General features: G+C 38.8%; 1 protein-coding gene across 1 annotated transcript in view; it reads left to right on the top strand.

Moving 5' to 3' along the window:
* The first annotated feature begins 215 nt into the window (after positions 1-215).
* The window catches only part of LOC120518894, a 38,493-nt gene continuing 18,987 nt past the window's right edge, over positions 216-19,721 (top strand). Inside the window, exons 1-4 of the mRNA XM_039741906.1 lie at positions 216-263; positions 6,193-6,228; positions 14,357-14,629; positions 15,821-15,943. Coding sequence (XP_039597840.1) covers positions 233-263; positions 6,193-6,228; positions 14,357-14,629; positions 15,821-15,943 — 463 coding nt within the window. The 5' untranslated portion in view covers positions 216-232. The remainder of the gene's footprint in view (positions 264-6,192; positions 6,229-14,356; positions 14,630-15,820; positions 15,944-19,721) is intronic.

Raw genomic sequence — 19,721 nt, 5'->3', positions numbered from 1 at the left:
TGTATTTTTTACAGCTTGCAGACAGCAGCACTACCCACTGCGCCATCCTGAGGTGTATTTCAAAACATTAATAACAGGAAGCGTGAAATGAGGAGGTGTCACTGAGAAATCTTTACACATTCCAAGCCGACCAGTGAGATCATTTCCGGAAAATGTAAAAACTGCAGACAGCCGCTGACTTTGTTCAAATTTGTATCTTTGGTGTTCACTTCTGACTGAGGACAAGTGCAGCATGAGGATCTCTGAATTCTGCCTCCTGGTTTGTAAGTATGGGTCACAGTATTTTAAATTTGGATTAACTTTGTATTCCTTATTAAAATAGAGTTTATAGTAAAAATAAAGCTTAAAGGAAGTTCAAAGCAAGTGAGGGATGGGGTATTAGACCAAGTTGCTGTAAGAGACATGGAGGAAAATGTATGGAACACACCAGTAAAGATTTCAGTGAAGCAGCAGAACGTGTTCCCAACTGGTAATGAAGTTCTAGAACAACATGGCACCATTTTAATGAAGCACTGCAGAGAAGATTCGCTGTGAGAAACATGTAGTAATGCAGACAACACGGGCAACATACAGATAAGGAAAAGAGAAATAAACTGAAGAAAATGCCAGGGAGTGAGTGAGCTGTCAAACATGCACAGGACGTGGCATACTGGGTACTGCTGCTATGCTGGAGCTCTAAAGACCATGTGGAAATAATGATCCAAAAAGAAGGAAACTCTGCAAAATAAAAGTTTTCGGGACCGTCTCTGTATATTGTCCTGTAGACAAAATGATGCAAAATGAAGTTCGAAGTTGATCAAAATTACATTCAAATTACAATTGACAAAGTTGTTTTCACAAAATGGAGTTTATATAGACAGATGGATTATGGGAACAGGAAATGGTTGGCAAGAAGTGATGTCAAATTCAGGAGTCGGAAATGGGGAGGAACCGGAAGTGATGTCCAAGGGGAGAGACGGAAGTGATGCCAAATGGAGTTACCAGAAGTGATGTCATGGCGGCCATTTTGAAACCCGGAAATAGTGGGTATTATTTTCCTTCGGTTTTCCTATTGGGAGTAGAGGTTCAGGTAAGTACCACATGACAATCCTTCATCTCGCGATATTTTACTCACCTTTGAGCTTTTTGACTGCCTCCTAATCGCTCGTGTGTGACAAAGAACAATAGCAACATTTGTTTCTATGGCACATTTTCATGCAGATGATGAAGCTCAAAGTGATTTACAACATGTCAAAGACATAGTTACATGCAAAGAAAAACACATTAAATTTAGATTAGAATAATAATCTATTTAATAAAAGCCCTGTACGGTGTCCGTGTCCGGGTCCACGTTCCTTTTGGCTGTATAGCCGCCCCGTAGAAAAGCCCCAGTCCGTCCCCTCTCACAATTCCTGCTTACCCCCCTCCATTCTGTCCCCTTTGCTTTATTTTTCCTGTTCCCGAAAATCTTTTCAAAACAAAAGTAAAGAAATAGACAGAGCGTCACATTAACGTCTTCTCCCCTCTGCCTATTAAATAATCAATAACCGCGTCTGAGTCGGATGGTTCCCCTGGTCACCAATTCGTGTGTTTCACTATGCCCACTATGCCTTTCCCTCTTCAGCTACCCATGCGCACTTGTACGGAGGAGACCTTACGGAACAATGCCCGAAACGAAACGCAACTAAACCTGCTGCTGCAAGAGAGGACACATCACAGCGTGATCACGAAGCAAAGAGGCAAAGGCGTGACAGTTGCTCGCAAGAAACGGACACTCAGCATTCACACAGATTAGCTCAACGACGCGTCTCTGCCGCACAACGAAAGGCAACTGAAATCCCTACAGAAAGAGAAGACAGATTACGCCGTGATCGCGAAAGAAAAACGCAAAAGCGTGCCAATGAGATACCCGACGAGAGGTCCTTACGATTGAGTCCTTCAACTGTGGTCATCCAACGTGCAGCATAGCGTGTGCCAAGTTGCTAGTGAATAAATAATATACAAAAATTAACAAATAATGCACACTTACATAAGAAACAAATATAAATAATCGAAACAGAGTCCTTAAATATGTAACTTTTTTTAAGTTTCTAAATGACAGGCCAATGATAAGGTCATGTGGCCAGGGTGGGCAGAAAAAAAAAAACAAAACAAAACTACAAGCTGGAGAAAAAACAAAATGTACTTAAGTCATTCTTTATTATTTTTTTAGGCTGAATCTTAGAGCAGTGCTTTCCAAACTCAGTCCTGGGAACCTCCCGTGGCTGCAGGTTTTTGTTCCAACAACAACATTTAGTTAGTTTGTCTTTATTTTTCTCTTTTTCTATTCTGCATTCAGAAAAAACACAACAGAATGTTTTTTACATTAGAAATATTTTTAATTTTTTTCTATAATTTTAAATGCTAAACTCTTTTTGTTTTGGTTTTCCTACGTTTTTTCCTGCGCCCTTCATTGTATCCTAATAGTGACAACTGAAAACAAGCCAAGCAGACTCTTTGGTGAACAACATTAAATGATGAAAGACTGCAACTGCTACAACAGACCCACTAATTACTCAACTCAACTTAATTTTTATTAAAATGTATTAATATTCTTACCTTTGTAGTTTCTTCATTGACCCTAAAACACAGAAACGGTAACAACTCAATTAATTAGGTAAGGAACCCAATTAAAAAAAGAAGTTGTTTAGAACAAAAACCTGCAGCCCCATGAGGGTCCCAAGACTGAGTATGGGAAGTGCTGTCTTAGAAAATTCGATACAGTAGACCTTGTGATGAGTTGTTTTCTGCGCTTTTGTTCAGACAGCACAGGACTTTGATCAGGTGGTGGTGAAGGTGTAGAACACCACTATGCAGAAATCAGAAAAAAAAGAGATAAGTAAAGGTTAATAATGATTCGCTGAATGTAATGATAATTCTATGCATATCGAGTTTATTAAGAGTAGAGCTAAATTCAAGCTATGAAAAAGAAAAAATTAAAAAGTGGTAAAGGAATCCAGATTTTTAGTGCATAATAGCAAAAGGACACCTAACCACTTCTTTTATGCTTGGCTGTTCGAATAAATTTGAAGACTTGGAATGTAGTTGGACAGGCACTCCAAGATATAGGAATGTGTATTATTTTAAAGTTATTTCTAAAGGATACGGATAGCCAATGTAATGACACTAAAAGGGAAAAGATGTGCTCAGTTTTTCTTTTTCTAGTGAAGATTCTTGTTGCTGCATTCTGGACTAACTGCCAACCACATGATGATTTTCATAGGTATACCATTAAGAAACACAAAACTGACATTAGGTTAGAGAGTTCAGAGCGTCAGGGTCATCAGGTGCTCTACATAAATAAAGCTGTGTGTCATCTGCATAACTGTGGTAGTTCACTTTGTGTTTTGAGATAAGCCAGTGGCAATGCATTGTATCAGCGCGTGCTCCTAACCTCCTTCTCGCTCTCTCTATTGTGCCTACATGACCACACGGTAGTACCCGAACTATTCTGAAGTGATGTTTGCACTGATTTGTGTTTTGTGTATCTCACACCCTCATACACCTTTATCGTAAGAGCATCCCTTATCTACGATGGAGCGGTTAATCAGAAGGAAATATGAAGCTGGTTTTAAATTAAACATTGATGAAGTGGCAAAAGAAATAGGTAACTGTGCTGCTGCAACAAACTTCAATTCACCTGAGAAAGGTGCGATACTGGAGGAGGCAAGAAGATGTAAAAAAAAAAAAAATTAAGTGTCGCATTTTTGAATGGGGGTATAAATCGGGGTCTGATTTTATGATTGATTTTTCGGGTTTCAAGACCCAACTTTTACGTATGTACGGTACTTGCCTCTGTATGGGTGAGTGTGTACGGGCCGAGTCAAGGCTTGGTGTGTTCCTGGTGTCCCCTAAATAAAATCAACAAAACAACATTTTACAACAGTGTGAATCTGACAGCCTCACAGCCACTGCAGTATTTATAAGGCAACATACTAAGTGGTGATTTATAGGCCTCTGTAGAACAAATCTTCAAATCTGTCTCTTCTGTGACCATACATTCAGATAAAGAGCATCTCACATAAAGTCTAATATAAAAAAGATTTTTCCATCTGTACAGATGACTTTAAATCCATTGCAGTTAATCTTCTTCTTCTTGGGTCTCCAAAACTGTGGGGCTTTTCTTCATCCAAGTTTAAGGTCAAGTTCAAGTTTATAGTCACATGTACACAGAGTACTCAGAGCAAAGAAATTCTCACCTGCATGTCTTTTATGACAGTAATAAAATGTCAAAGACAAACAATAACTATAACATCCTAGGTTAAATACAATTTCAGACTGTATATAAGAGACACTTCAGGTCTGCTCAGGTAGTTGTCAGTACAAACAATTCTTGAGTAACCTTATGTCCAAATTATAAAAACTGTCCCAACCATAGTGCTGCAAGTGTTGATGGTTCAGAATGGAGGAGAGAAAAAAAAAAACTTTGTAGATTGGCAGAGATCTTTTGTAACACCATTAGCTTTTCTATGACAGTGTGTGTTTTATCCTGCACAAAACAAAGCTGTGTGACAGTAATATTAAGAGCCAACTTCATCATGCTCTTTGGTGGCCTGTGGCCCTGAGCTGAATGGGAGTGTTACTCAGCCTGAGAGACTCCACTGTACACCTGATGAGCTAAGATGGAGATAACCAAAGGCACTGGTGAGACCACTGAAGAGTAGTAAATGTCAGATTCGTTTTCCTAGTCTTATAAAGGAATGACGGGCTCTTTGTTTTGGCCTGACACAAATCAATGGCTCTCTGTTGCTTCTTCAGAGAAGCAGTGCTAGTGTCATTCTTGAGAAAGTGATAATGATGGACGTAGTGGCGAAGACACAAATTAAAACACAATTCTACTCTAAATTTGTAAAATATTTGCTGTGTTTTGCAATTTTCTGGAAGCAAAACATACACAAGTAGTCAAAAGTAATAAAAATGGAAAATTGTAAATGATGACATAGCCAATGTCTACTTCATTGTTGTAATAATAGGCTCTAACCTGAAGGTTGTTTTTGGACTGTGTGTTCAGTTGAGAAACTTAAAAACACAAATATAAAGTTTTTTTGTTTGAGTCTGATATTGAAGATCCAACTTTCTTCTATTAATCATAAATCAAGATGATTTGTTATTGTGAATGTAGCATAGAATTATTACAAAGCTCATAGAGTAAATGTGAATGGACTCAACCAGCACCCTTGGCAGGTTGTTCTAAAAATAATCCTTCATGCCCTTTTATAGAAATGAGTCCTGAGATGTCATAAGTCAGTTTTCTGGGTCTAAACCTCACACACTTTGTTACTTTCTTTTTACGAAGTCACTTCCTTGAATTCTTGTTTGACATTCATCCCCCTTTCAGACCCCCTTTTTTTAAAGACTGGTATTAACCCAACAAAAACGTATTCCTCTCTCATATGAAACTTATCAGGGTCGATAGGTAGATAGATAGATAGATCGATGTGAAAGGCACTATATAATAGATAGATAGATAGATAGATAGATAGATAGATAGATAGATAGATAGATAGATAGATAGATAGATAGATACTTTATTAATCCCAAGGGGAAGTTCACATATTTCAGCAGCAGCATACTGATAAAAAGAACAATATTAAATTAAAGAGAGATAAAAATGCATGTATGATAGACAATAACTTTGTATAATGTTAACGTTTACCCCCCTGGGTGGAATTGAAAAGTCACATGGGAGGAACGATCCCCTCAGTCTGTCAGTGGAGCAGGTGGGTGACTGCAGTCTGTTGCTGAAGCTGCTCCTCTGTCTGGAGATGATCCTGTTCAGTGGATGCAGTGGATTCTCCATGATTGACAGGAGCCTGCTCAGCACCCGTCGCTCTGCCACGGATGTCAAACTGTCCAGCTCTGTGCCTACAACAGATCCTGCCTTCCTCACCAATTTGTTCAGGTGTGAGGCGTCCCTCTTCTTTATGCTGCCTCCCCAGCACACCACTGCGTAGAAGAGGGCGCGTGCCACAACCGTCTGATAGAACATCTGCAGAAACTTATTGCACATGTTGAAGGAAATAGAGAAAAAAAGGTAGAAAGATAAAGTCATACACGGAGGTGCTGGAAAGGCTGCCACTCGCGGCGGTGCCTGAGTCATATACATGAAGCATCAATTTGATTTCTTATTTTATTTCTCTTTCACACTTCTTTTTCTGATTCTTATTTTTTCAGGCCTGACTGCAGTGAGATCCTTGGCCCAGAATGAAGGTAAGAGAGTTTTTCATTCTGTAAATAAACTTCCACACTCAGTCCAAGTCTCGCACTCACCACTCCTGCTCTGGTTGTTGCTTCCTGCAGTGTTTCTGAATCCAGATCATCTTCTCCTATCCTCAGTTCTGAATCCTTATATTTTTTTTCTCAAGTTGTATATAACGGTAACAGTACTCAGGACACCATCATCCCTCTGAATTCATAAAACTTTCTTATTTACTGTTCCACATCTGTTGAAAGCTCAGTTTCAGTTTCTGTAATTATTAATGTTGTTCTGTTTTTGCACTTTTTTCTGTTATTTTGCTCATAAAGGCCATTATTTGTGGAATTGTAAATTGATGACATTATTAGCACATACTCTAATTTTGTGTTGCTGCATCACACAATTATTCTTAACTCAGTCATAAATAACATCCTATCAGCTGGAAGACACAGTTCTCTCCCTGTTGTTTTATTTAAGAATACAAAAAAGGGGCATAAATAAGACTATTTTCAGTCTGAGGCACCCACTGGAAAGACTTAGTGAAGGGCTTGGTTTTTTTTTTTTTTTGATTTTGGTTGCTCCTTCTCACTGGCCTTGTTCTGAAATCTTTTTAATGTCCTGAGCACATTTTATCAAACAGCACCCCCTGTAGCATCTCTGGCAGCACTGTGGTCCAGTGACTCAACTGAAAGGATTTCCTGTTGTTTAAGTTTTTTATTTTTATTAGACCATCTCTTGTACTTCCCAGCATACTGACACTTGGACAGTGCAGCCCAGGTTAAAATAAAATATACTTACTTGTACTAAAAATATACTTTAATATCAGAAAGTATATTTTTAACACAATATTGTTTTTGTGTGTTAAAAATAAGTGCAAAGAAAATATAATACAAATGTACTAATTAAAAATACATTGAGAACTTCAGTGTACGTAATCTAAATATGCTAATTTGCACCAATTCTTAAACTGATATTAAGTGTACTCAGTCAAAGTGTACTACCCCTAAAATATATAAAAATGTGTCATTAGTGCATTACTTAATACTGTGCTATGCATGCTTAAATATAAGTTCAATTTTGGTGTACTTTCATACACTATTATTAAGTTCATATTAAGTGTATTTTACTGCACTTCTGGGATATAATATACAAAATGTATGCTATATTTGAGCTGTAAATACATTTGAAATGTATCACAAATTGTTTTCAATGTATTATCCTTGCATTTTGATTGAAATATAAATATATTTCCTATATATTATAAGTGTATTCACAAGTCTCTAAAATGTGGATTCAAATATACTTCAAGTTAATTTATGAAAATACAGAAACAATAAAAAAAGTGTACTTAAGCATATTTAAGCATATCTTAATGGTGTCTCAAAATGGCACATTCAAGTACAGTTAGTTGTGTTTAAGTATATATTTAGTTACACTAATGATATTACATTAGCACACTTAGTACAAAATAAATGCTTGAAAATAGCACACTTTTAACACAATAAGTGCACTTAAATTAAGTGTATTTTAGTGCACTGTTTTTGCCGGGGTCCTATGAGGTCAGCCAAAAATGGCCCAATTGGGATTTACATATCAGGACAGCACTGGCCCAACAGCAAGGGAGGCCAGATTTAATCAGGAGCCTGCAAAACATCCATCCCTTACTGGTCCATTCATTCTTTTTCAATAACCATTCATGCAGGGCTTTGTGGGGTAGCTGGAGCCCAGCAAGCAACGTGCACAGCTAGGAATAATCCTTGGACAGACTGCCAGGCCATTACAGGTTGAACATCACAAACCAGCAGCTAATTTGGTGTCACCAGTCCACCGAACCTTCATGTCTTTGGACTGTGGAAGGAAACCCACACAAACGTGGGGAGAACATGCAAGCTAATGTGGCTTTGAACTCTTTATTCTTACAAATTGCCTTTCCATCTACTAGTACCACTCCAGTTTTTATTCTTTTCCTTTAAAGAGAAAACATTACCAATAATAAATACAAAACTGTGCCATTTTAAACAATATAAAAACAATATATTTTTGAAGTCATTCAATTTGTTATTTATGCTCCTACAGTCAAAGTCTAAAACCTACCAACAATACTAATCTGCAGCGTTACTTACTCTGTGACAAAATTAAAAAGCAGAGACCTACAAGAGTCCTTATGACATTTGGCCAATGTTACCACAGAATCACTGGGCCAAGGAGGAAATTGTTACTAGATTTACCCTGACAGCGATTAACCCATTTTGGGCCAGTAATGGAGCCTGCTATATATATAAAATGTATTATTATTATTATTATTATTACTATATACAATATATATATATTTTTGTAAGAGCCAGCCCGACCACAGACAGACAGACACCGTATGTAAGTCCACCACACACGGTTTATTTACACTATATTCAAGTTCATAAAGTCCCATGCCTCGCACAGTGCTCCAGCACCAAACACCCTTTATCTCTCGGGCCTCTCAATGGTCCTCTTTGGGCCACCTTCTCTCCTCTCTCCAAAGTCTTGTCCTCTTCCTCCCAACTCTCACTCCTTGACTGTTGGAACACGGCCCCTTTAATGCTCACCCAGATATGTTCTAGGTGCCCCTTGATGAACCTCCACCGGCACTTCCTGGTGTGGCGGAAGTGCCACATGAGCACATGGAAGCACTCTGGGTGACCCTGAAATTCCTTCCGCCAGCACTTCCTGGTGTGGCAGAGGTGCTGGCTTCTAGGGCTCTAGGATCCAGCAGGTGCCCCCTGGCAGCGACCACAGGCCCCTATAGGGTTGAGCTTCCCAGCTCGGTTCCTGTAACCTCCATATCAACCAGGGTGGCTGTCCTCTCATGGCCTGGGGGAGGTATAATACCTCTACCTGTCCTTCCAGGCATCCTGGCTGGGTCTGACCCCCAGCCGCCTGCGACAATATATGTAATATATTATTATTATTACCATATTTTGTAAGAAGAATGCCCATAAGACATTGGAAAGGGTTGGGACAGCTACCTGTATAATTTTTTTCGTCCTTATCTAACCAGCAACTGGTTTGCCCTGCTCATCGTCATGACTGACCCAGCATTTACATTCTATACACCTCTGTGTATTTTAAGTTTGCCATCTTTTTTCACAGGTACTAGACGTTTAATGTTTTGGTGGCTGCCTGTCTTTTGCCCAAGTCTGGTTAAATGTAGTGATTCTTTTATTTAATTAATAATTTCTGGTTTTGATTCTTCCAGTCCTTAATTGGGAGTCTGTTTACTCCTCTAATTAAGACCCAGCGTCATTTTACAAACTTCTGGATCTGATACCTACATTCCCTAACACTGACATCTAGTTGTTCCCATCTTCAATTCTAATCCACAAAATGCATGGCATTTTCTTAATGGCCTCAATTTGCATTCCAGATATGAGTAAAATCTGTATCTGTATAGAACATGAAGAAAATAACGTAATCGACCCAGCTCTTCTGCCATGACTGAATAGCACAGCAGATTAAATTCAGAGTGAGGATGGACTGGGACATAAAAGAAAATGTCAGAAATGTGTGGAGGTCAAAACCAAAACAGCAAATCAACTAAATTGCCAAAGTTTGGAAAACTAACATAAATATTAATGTCAAAAAAATGTTATCAAACAAAAAAAAACTAGCTAGCACTGCAAAATTTATTTCAGATTTATTTACAAACAGAGAATTGGCAGCAATGCCTCACCTTTTTAAAAACTGGCTGCCTGATGATGTTACACATAGTCACTTCCAGCAGTTGTTACCAACAGCAAAAAACACAGAAAAGGCAATTAAAGGTGGCGACCCATAAACAAACATGAAACACAAAATGGCAGTGTGGTAAACATGTAAAATTTGAAAATCAATGAATAAATTACAAAACTAAAAAAATAAGACTTAACTGTATGTGTTGATTGTTTCCAAACCATACCATTATCACAGAACCCTCCTCAAAGGTGCACACTCCAAATGTGCTGATTGGATTTCCCAGGATGTTGAAGGTGGAGCTGTTGAAACCACTGTGGTGCACGCAAATCCCAGATGTGTACCCAGGAATGATCTTTGGGGTCACTGCCATGGCAATGGACCAAATAAAATACTTGAGACCTACAATGATGTTGTGGACTAAGCCCCGGACACAGACAGGCAGGCATGTTGTAAATCACCACCACACATTTATTTACAGACTACTATTTACAAGTTCTATTTTTCAGTGATGTTTCTTTTCCAGCTTGCATCTGTCATGATTAGGTTGTGTGCAAATTAAAAATCTTTTAACATCTTGAATGCTAATTTTAGGTCCTTTTTCATCACCTTTTTGAGAGCCATCGGCGGTGCCACTTCTGGTGTTGCTAGTGGTGTTGCTTCTAGGATCATCAGGTCAGGTCAAGTCAGGTTAGGAAGCATGCACTGGTACAGCACATTGCTACCCCCACCACATGACGAAACAGCTTGGGATCCTGGTTGGCAACCCCACAGACAGATGTGCAGTCCAGTCCCACCCTCCGGAAATGACCCTCAATCGGCCACAGCTAGGTGTTATGTGGGCGTCCCCTTGGTCTGGTCCAGCCACTTGGGTCCTTAACAATAAAAATCCTGCAATCCAGATTACCCTGTGGGAATTGCACCACATGACCATAATGCCGTAACTGATGCTCCCTCAAAATGCAGGTAATGTGCCTCATTCAGGAATCCATGATCAACCACTCATTCAACACAAAGTCAAACTAGCAGTACCAAAGGATTCTTTGAAGAGACACAGTACCAAAGGAGCCCAGTCTTCATCTCAGGTCACTGGATAGCATCCATGTCTCGCAACCATAGATCAAGACAGGAAGTACCTTTTGCATAGATATTGGGAGCGCTACATACCCCTTTCCAGCGACCTCATTACCCCCCATGCTCTCCCAGTCCATCTACTGACTTCATAAGAAGAGTCACCAGACACATGAATGTCACTGCCGAGGTAAGTAAACCTCTCAGCAAGGTTGACACACTGCTGATGGCTGTGCCCAAGAGGTCATTAAAGGCCAGATCTTGTTTTTTATGCAGGACACTTGCAAGCCCAGACACTCAGACTCCTTGCCTAGTCTCTTGAGAGCCCCAATCAGAGTCTCCATTGATACTGCAACGATCACAGTATTATCAAAAAAGTTAACATCAGTGAATATTTCTTCGCCAACAGATGCCCCACAGCCACTGGACCCCACGACCTTACTCAACACCCAGTCCATGCAAGTATTGAATGGAGTAGGAGAAGAACAGACCCCTGACGAACCCCAGAATCAACTGGGAAAAACACAGAGGTTCTGCCTCCACTCTGCACAGCACTCACAGTACCAGTGTACTGGCCAGCCGTGATATCCAGCAACTTTGAGGGATCCTGTGAAGTCTCAGGATGTCCCACAGGGCAGCTTGATCAACTGAGTCGAACGCTTTATGAAAATTGACAAAGGCTGCAAAGAAACTCTGCCAATATTTGTATTTGCGCTCCATGAGAACCCTCAGTGCTAGGATGCAGTTGATTGTAGACTTCTTAGGCGTTAAACCAAACTGCTCCGGTCACTGGTAAGTGAGCAAGTGATCACACATCCAGTTGAGGATGACCCTGGCAAGGACCTTACCTGGCACCTACAGCAGTGTTATCCCACTGTAGTTGCCACAATCCAGGTGATCTACCTTTTCTTTCCAGATAGGGACAACAAGTCCCGCTTTCCAGTCAGTTGGGATGATGCCAGTCTCCCAAATGGAAGTAAAGATTGCTTGCAATGCCAGGAAGACATCCTTACAATCAGCCAGGAGAAGATCACTCCAGATACCATAGATCCTTGCAGCCTTCCCAGCCCTCAGCTGGTTCACTACCTGTGTAATCCCAAATTCTAGGGTCATGACTGGGCGTAATTGGCATGGTGGGATAAAAGATTAGCTTGGGGTTCCTTTCATTAGCCGCTCTGCAGATACAAACATTCTAAAAAGAAAGAAATCTTTTTTTATAGTGCTCCTTGCATTTTGTGTTTGGTTTGACTTCTTGTGTTAGTGATAACATTAACCAGTGTGCCACCATTACAACCATGCATAAAACAATGAAATGACCTGCAAATAAATATACGTTAGAGCCTGAATGCACATTTCATCATAATCTCTTCACATTTTTCTTTCTTATTTTCTCCACTGTATCACCGTGAAATTTATGAGACTTACCAGGAACGTTTTTTAGGTTCATTTTCTCACACCCTTGAATATTACCACACACACACACACACACACACACACACACACACACACACACATACATACATACACATAGCAATCATATAAACACAAAGTCTTGGGTGGTACCATTTGTCAGTCACACTGCAATATTCTGTTTAAGATTCTCTACAAAGGGACTTGCTATCACCAGCTCGAACAAACACATAGGTGTCATCACAACACACATAAAAGGTCAACTCTTTTGGTGATATTCCACTTACTAACCAAACTATTTCTTGCTTTTACAGCAATTGTAATTATTGAGGATCAACCTCAATAACCATGACAACCGCTGTGAATGAGAGAGTAGCCATCTAACTCACACTTGGTACCCATTTATCATTTCAATCACTCTTGATAAAATACAAAGTATAAAAAATATAAAAATCACTGTGGTACTTATTAATGTATAACAATACCAAACAAAAGAAAATATCTCTTTATTATATAAAAAAATCCTGGGACAAGACATGACTTTTTCAGAGAGATCCTGGGACTAGACGAGACTTTGTGCCAAGAGATTTAATCATGCTTGGGGTCTGTAATAACAGATAAAGAATAAATGACAAAGTAGAACATCATAAAGAGGTTCAAAAACGTTGGTGTGAAACACATACAGAGCAGGTTTGAGATAATGAAAGTCTCAAAAAATTATAGTAAAGATCGCATTAGTGTAAACAAATGGAAATTATTGCTCGGTGAAATAATAGAACAGTGAAAAGAGATCAAATATATTGTTCAGATTTAAACTTTAAGTTGGAGACTTGTAGATCGTCTAATTCGTGTTGCATTCAGGGAAAAGTAGTGTTTCTTCCCAATGAAGAGGCATATCTGCGAGAATTAAAAGATTTGCTGTTTGGTGAAAGTGAAATCTACATACGCGAGTGGCAGAAATGTGAAGTTGCTGGCGCATAGCTCAGGCCTGGGGGTTGGAAAGTGAAGCGAGCAGGAGGTGAAGCCCCCAAGTAATAGAAAATAATAAAAGATAGCAAAGTCTGGATATAAACAGTCTTAGAAAAGCCTACTGAAACTTAAAAGTGTCAAGGGGTTCATATCCTGTTAGGATTTTGGTTTAGTGATCATTGTTGTCCATAGGTTACATTTTCTGACAAATCAGATGACCTCGCATCTTTTGATCTTTGATGTTGCCCTTTTGTTGTTGTTTGTTTCTTCTCCTTTTTTCCTCTGGACAAGCCATGTATATGTTAAAATGTATTTGTGGAGTTTCAGGACATGTGACATTACACACATTTGATTGGCTGTCTTGTCCCAATGCAGAATAACTAATCAAAGTGTTTGATCTTTTCAGCACCTCTTCACGCCTTCCTTTACTAAGCTGTAAACTAATTTGTCAAGTCTTTGTCATATGCCATCCATTCATTTGTTGGATAAAACGTTTCTATAGCATCTGTGCTTATTTTCCATTCCCAGGACATAAAATAATTGGAAAAGAAACTGACTGGAACAAATGCTTAAATTACTTGTACAATACAAAAGGAAGCTTGCAATGCCTGTAATAAAACCTCTGTAAATTCAGTTCATCCTGGTTTGTTTAAGCTAAATAAATAAAAGTTAATATAAACAGTTTGCAGCTGAAAAATTGAAGATTTTCCACTGCCGAGCATTTACTCGTTCTTTTTTGGTGACAGCTGTTTAAAATTTAAATTCCCTTAATTAGCCTATGGATTTCCATTTATTGGATTGTATAACTCATATTAAAATGATAGTTGGTAGGTAATATCATAGCAGTTGCTTGGAAATATAATATAAATATGTTAAAATGTAGTAATAATGCACATCATCATTCAGTTGTCAGAGTAAAAGCAGCAGGTGTGTTTATTTCGGTCAGCTCTGCTTCAGTCTGTAATTCTGATTTCTTTCTCCCTGCAGAAAAGCCAAAGGTGACACTAAAGATAAGTAAGGAGAAGAAACCAGTGTATGTTGGAGACACAGTGACCCTGGAGTGTAGCATTAATAGTGACAAGAGTGACTCTACAGGCTGGAAATATGTGTGGTACAAAAATGGGCAGGTGTCATCACGGGTCCAGCAGATTGAAGAAGTCACAGTGACTCAGGCTGGCAGGGCACAGTACCAGTGTGGTGTTCAAAGAGGCGATGATGACAGTAACACCTACAGTAAACGTGTCACACTGACTGTGTTGGGTGAGTTTGTGACTACAGAGAGATGAGCATTAAGCAGCAGTCACTCAGTGTGTAGTACAGAGGGGTCACCAGAGGGGCTCCCTTCTCACATGACTACTCTGTGGCTTTACAGCAGGGAAGTTTAAATTAATTTTTATTAAGCTTGATGGCTGATTTGAACAGAATACGACTGCAAAGTGACACACATCCTGCTTCTCTGTTTGCATTTTCTTTAAGCTCACTGGAGTCACGCAAAGAAATAAACAAGCAAAGCTGAAACCTCCACACATCTACGGAATTTATTAAGATGTTCTTGTTAATAAGAAGCTTAGAGTCACTTTTTTTTTGTTAATCATCTTTCCATTTATGAAGCTCACGTTTTGTGGATGCCATTTAGTTTTAATTGAGGTTTGCTTTGATGAGCAGGTCCAGTGTTCCTGCTCTCATGATTGAGAAGTCAGAAAAAATGGGAAGATTCTCCTACAATCCAAACAGAAAGATTTTAATTTAATATTTTCTTTATTATTCTAATGCTGTGTTTTTGTACAATTCTTGTTTTGAAAAATTTTCCATGCTGGATACAAAGTCATACTGAGCTAAAGTCACAGAACAGCAGGGTGACCTCAGCATTCATAGTAGTGATGATCACAACAGCACCTCAATGTCTGAGGATCACAGCGGAATAAATCCACTTGGGTGGAAGTTCAGTTAGAACTGATATTTTCCAACAGAAATGTGTCCACTAAGCCACTGTCCACTCTGAGTGGACTTCTGTGAAACATTGTAGGAGTGACACCTGACCAGGCTGTCAAACAAAGAAATGGACTCAAGCACACCTGAAAATCAAGAGAAATTTAGACTTGGTTGTATGGGGTACACAAGGTGGTCTTTCAGGTTACACTGAGACTTTGTCTCCATGTTAACTTTACAGCATTTCATTGAACTAAATAAAATACACTTGGGAGAACTGGAAGCAGAACCATTTAGATTCAGATCCTGATCCATGTTGCACCATTTTCAGTTCAGGCTTTACGTTCACAGGGTGAGGATGGTTTTACCTTTTGCTAGTGAGATTTTAACACAGTAATGCTGGCCTTTACAGTTTATAATAGGAGTAGATGGGGGAGAATGAGGCAGTGATGAATCATTTCTGCCTTGTGTTTTTCACTAAATGACCCCTGTACCCTTATCTTGACATGTTTTACGTTTCAGAGCGGAGTGTCAAACTTGAATTGAAGCCAGATGGAGAGATATTTGAAGGAGACAAGATTAGCCTGCACTGTCAGCTTGATGGAGATCCTGTTGGGTGGACATATGAGTTCTACAATAGAGAAGGTGGATATCCTTTACAAGTAAACAATGACAGCACCTTAACTATCAGCCCTGTGACTCTTTCACACAGTGGGGTGTATTGGTGTCAAGCCATAAAAGAAAAGCTTCTGTTGACAACTACTACTACTGTGCGGTTAGTGGTATCAGGTAAGAAAGTCTCAAATGTAACCATTTTTAATTCTTGTATTCTGTTTTTCAGAGGTCAAATTTCTTAACACAAAGAGTACAAAAGGTTACAGAGGTTTTACAGTCAGGCCTCTAAATAGTGAAGCTGTTTACGGAAACAACCAGAGGGTCTCAGGGTCCTCCCGAATGTGTGCTGCTGAATGACATCATCTTACCTGCTGAAGCTTTGTGGCTGCTCATCTCTTTAAGCCTTTTCCTTGACATTCTTTGCTGTTCATCTTAAATGATATGTGACAACTCACCTTTTATTTCTCGTACATTAAATTGGCTGCAGCTTGTATTATTATATTATGTAATTCATTCTCCTACCCCTAATGTTAAATCACTGACCTCACTGAGCTGCATATGAACTTTCTTGACCGTCTGCACCTGAGTACATTCAGATACCTTCCTGACATTTTTTAGGCTCTTTTCAGTGTTTTTTTTTCATTCTTTCTATAATCTTCCATCCATTTGAATCATCACAAATTACCTTCACTGTGAAACTGAACTAGTTTAAGTGCGTTTAAAGTGAACCTATGGAAGTACTGAATTTATTATTATTATTATTCATTTTATTGTTTTGAAATATTTTCCTACATGAAAAAGAATTTAGCAAACATTCAGAGGAGACAAAGCCATTCAGCCCAACACAACTCATCAATTTATATTCACCTGACTTTTTTTAAAATATCTTCAAGTGGCAATCTAAAGATGCCCAAACTATTAATGTTCACAACACTTTTTGGAAAAATATTCCATGTATTTATGATTTTCAAATATTTACATAAAGCTGTTACTGAAATTATCTTATATAGCCACCAAAATCACCACTCTAATGGCGCCCTTTATTATGTCTGAGTCTTGGTTCATGATGACAAGACTGACTAAAATGGTGGAGCTGTTGACTATGACAAGTAGAATAATTTGCATAACACAGCTATGAAAAATATTACTTTGCACCAATCAACATACAGATGAATAGTATAACCCATAACACAATCTATAACTTTATAAATAGACAAGTCCCAAAATATCTAGGTAGATTAAAAGTCTTTATGAAAACATCTTATTAAATAGGAAATCATATATATAAATACTAAAGTTAAAACAATAAATGTCACATGATCTCATCATGTCCATTTCTAGAAACGACAGGCACAAGAAATCTTGGTTATAGACGAGAAATACCCTCAGAAATGAGTTAAGGAAAATTTTCTTACCTCATGTACCCTTAATTAGTTTCCAGCTCCTAAATTTTTCTTGAAGATTACATTTTAAAGTAAGAGCTGACACTCATCACTGATTCCATTTTGAATTTCAAACACTACATTCATGTGGTCTCTTAATCTTTCATTACATAAACTAAAATGACTCAACCCCTTCACTCTGTCTTCCTACATAACAGTCGATGTCCTGGAGTCAGCCTAGTAGCTCTTCTCTGGTCTTTCTTTAGTGCTGACCAACCCTGTATACAAAGTTCCAGATGTGGCCTGGCAGATGTGATGGACGGCATAATTATTAACATCTTATTACACATGGTGTGTGTGAGGGCCAGAATGATTTGGCAAAGCATTTTGTTTAAATTTTGTAGTATTTTATTTAGTAAAAACTGTTCCTGAAGTTTCAAGCAAATATAAACTGTTAAAAAAGTTGGCCTCTCACTCTATAAAAATCAAATACTCCTTTTACTTTTGAAGTAGTATATTACCTTCTTGTTTCTGGCACCTGTTATTGAACTCACATTACCTTATATGTTGTCTGCATATGACAGCTTGGCGTGACATCTGGTTAGAGGAAGGAGGAAAAGGAAACCTGGTGGTGGAATGGGGAAGTGCAGGAGAGAATAGAGAGGAAGAAGATGGTGAAGAATAAGTGGAGAGATGCAGAAAGTAGACAAGCGTACAAGGAGATAAGGTGCAAGGTGAAGAGAGAGGTGGCAAAGGCTAAGGAAAGGTAGTATGATGAGTTGTATGAGAGGTTGGAAAATAAGGAGGGAGAAAAGGACCTGTACCGATTGGCTAGACAGAGGGACTGAGCTTGGAAAAATGTGCAGCAGGTTAGGGTGATAAAGGATAAAGATGGAAACGCACTCACAAGTGAGAAGAGTGTGTTGAGCAGATGGAAAGAGTACTTTGAGAGGCTGATGAATGAAGAGAATGAGAAAGAGAGAAGGGTGGATGATGTGGAGAAAGTGAATCAGGAAGTACAAAGGATTAGCAAGGAGGAAGTAAGGACAGCTATGAAGAGGATGAAAAATGGAAAGGCCGTTGGTCCAGATGACATACCTATGGAAGCATGGAGGTGTTTAGGAGAGATGGTAGTGGAGTTTTTAACCAATTTCTGTATTATCTACAGGTATATCTATTATTTATTATTTATTTATTATATTACATATCTTACACATCAATATTGCTGCTACTTCTTTGTCCTATCTTTGCACAATGTCTTGTCTTGTTTGTGTTTTAATTTTTAAATTTTTACATTTTAATTCTATTTTTATTTTTTTATTTGCACGTCATGTTGTTACACTGTGGACCCTGAGCTTCGCAATTTCGTCTATCTGTATACTTATATATGGTTGAGATGACAATAAAGTTTACTTTGACTTTGAGATTGTTTAATGGAATCTTGGAAAGTGAGAGGATCCTTGAGGAGTAGAGAAGAAGTGTACTGGTGCCGATATTTAAGAATAAGGAGTGTGTTCAGAACTGTAGTAACTACAGGGGGATCAAATTGATGAGCCACAGCATGAAGTTATGGAAAAGAGTAGTGGAAGCTAAGTTTAGAAGTGAGGTAATGATTAGTGAGCAGCAGTTTGGTTTCATGCCAAGAAAGACCACCACAGATGCAATGTTTGCTCTAAGGATATTGATGGAGAAGTATAGAGAAGGCCAGAAGGAGTTGCATTGCGTCTTGGGGACCTGAAGAAAGCATATGACAGGGTGCCTCAAGAGGAGCTGTGACATTGTGATCTGTAGCGATAGTAGGGAGCAGGTTGAAGAGACCTTATCTACAAGAATTAAAAGATTTGTTGTTTGGTGAAAGTGAAATCTACATACGCGAGCGGCAGAAATGTGAAGTTGCTGGCGCGTAGCGCAGGCCTGGGGGTTCGAAAGTGAAGCGTGCAGGGGGTGAAGCCCCCAAGTAATAGAAAATAATATAAGATAGCAAAGTCTGGATATAAACAGTCTTAGAAAAGCCTACTGAAACTTAAAAGTGTCAAGGGGTTCATATCCTGTTAGGATTTTGGTTTAGTGATCATTGTTGTCCATAGGTTACATTTTCTGACAAATCAGATGACCTCGCATCTTTTGATCTTTGATGTTGCCCTTTTGTTGTTGTTTGTTTCTTCTCCTTTTTTCCTCTGGACAAGCCATGTATATGTTAAAATATATTTGTGGGGATCCGGGACTTGTGACATTGCACACATTTGATTGGCTGTCTTGTCCTAATGCAGAATAACTAATCAAAGTGTTTGATCTTTTAAGCACCTCTTCACTCCTTCCTTTACTAAGCTGTAAACTAATTTGTCAAGTCTTTGTCGTATGCCATCCATTCATTTGTTGGATAAAAAGTTTCTATAGCATCTGTGCTTATTTTCCATTCCCAGGAC

This window comes from Polypterus senegalus, chromosome 18 (genome assembly GCF_016835505.1).
Source record: "Polypterus senegalus isolate Bchr_013 chromosome 18, ASM1683550v1, whole genome shotgun sequence".
NCBI lineage: Eukaryota > Metazoa > Chordata > Cladistia > Polypteriformes > Polypteridae > Polypterus > Polypterus senegalus.
The sequence above is the reverse complement of the archived record's forward strand: the minus strand, read 5'-3'. Positions and strand labels throughout refer to the sequence as shown.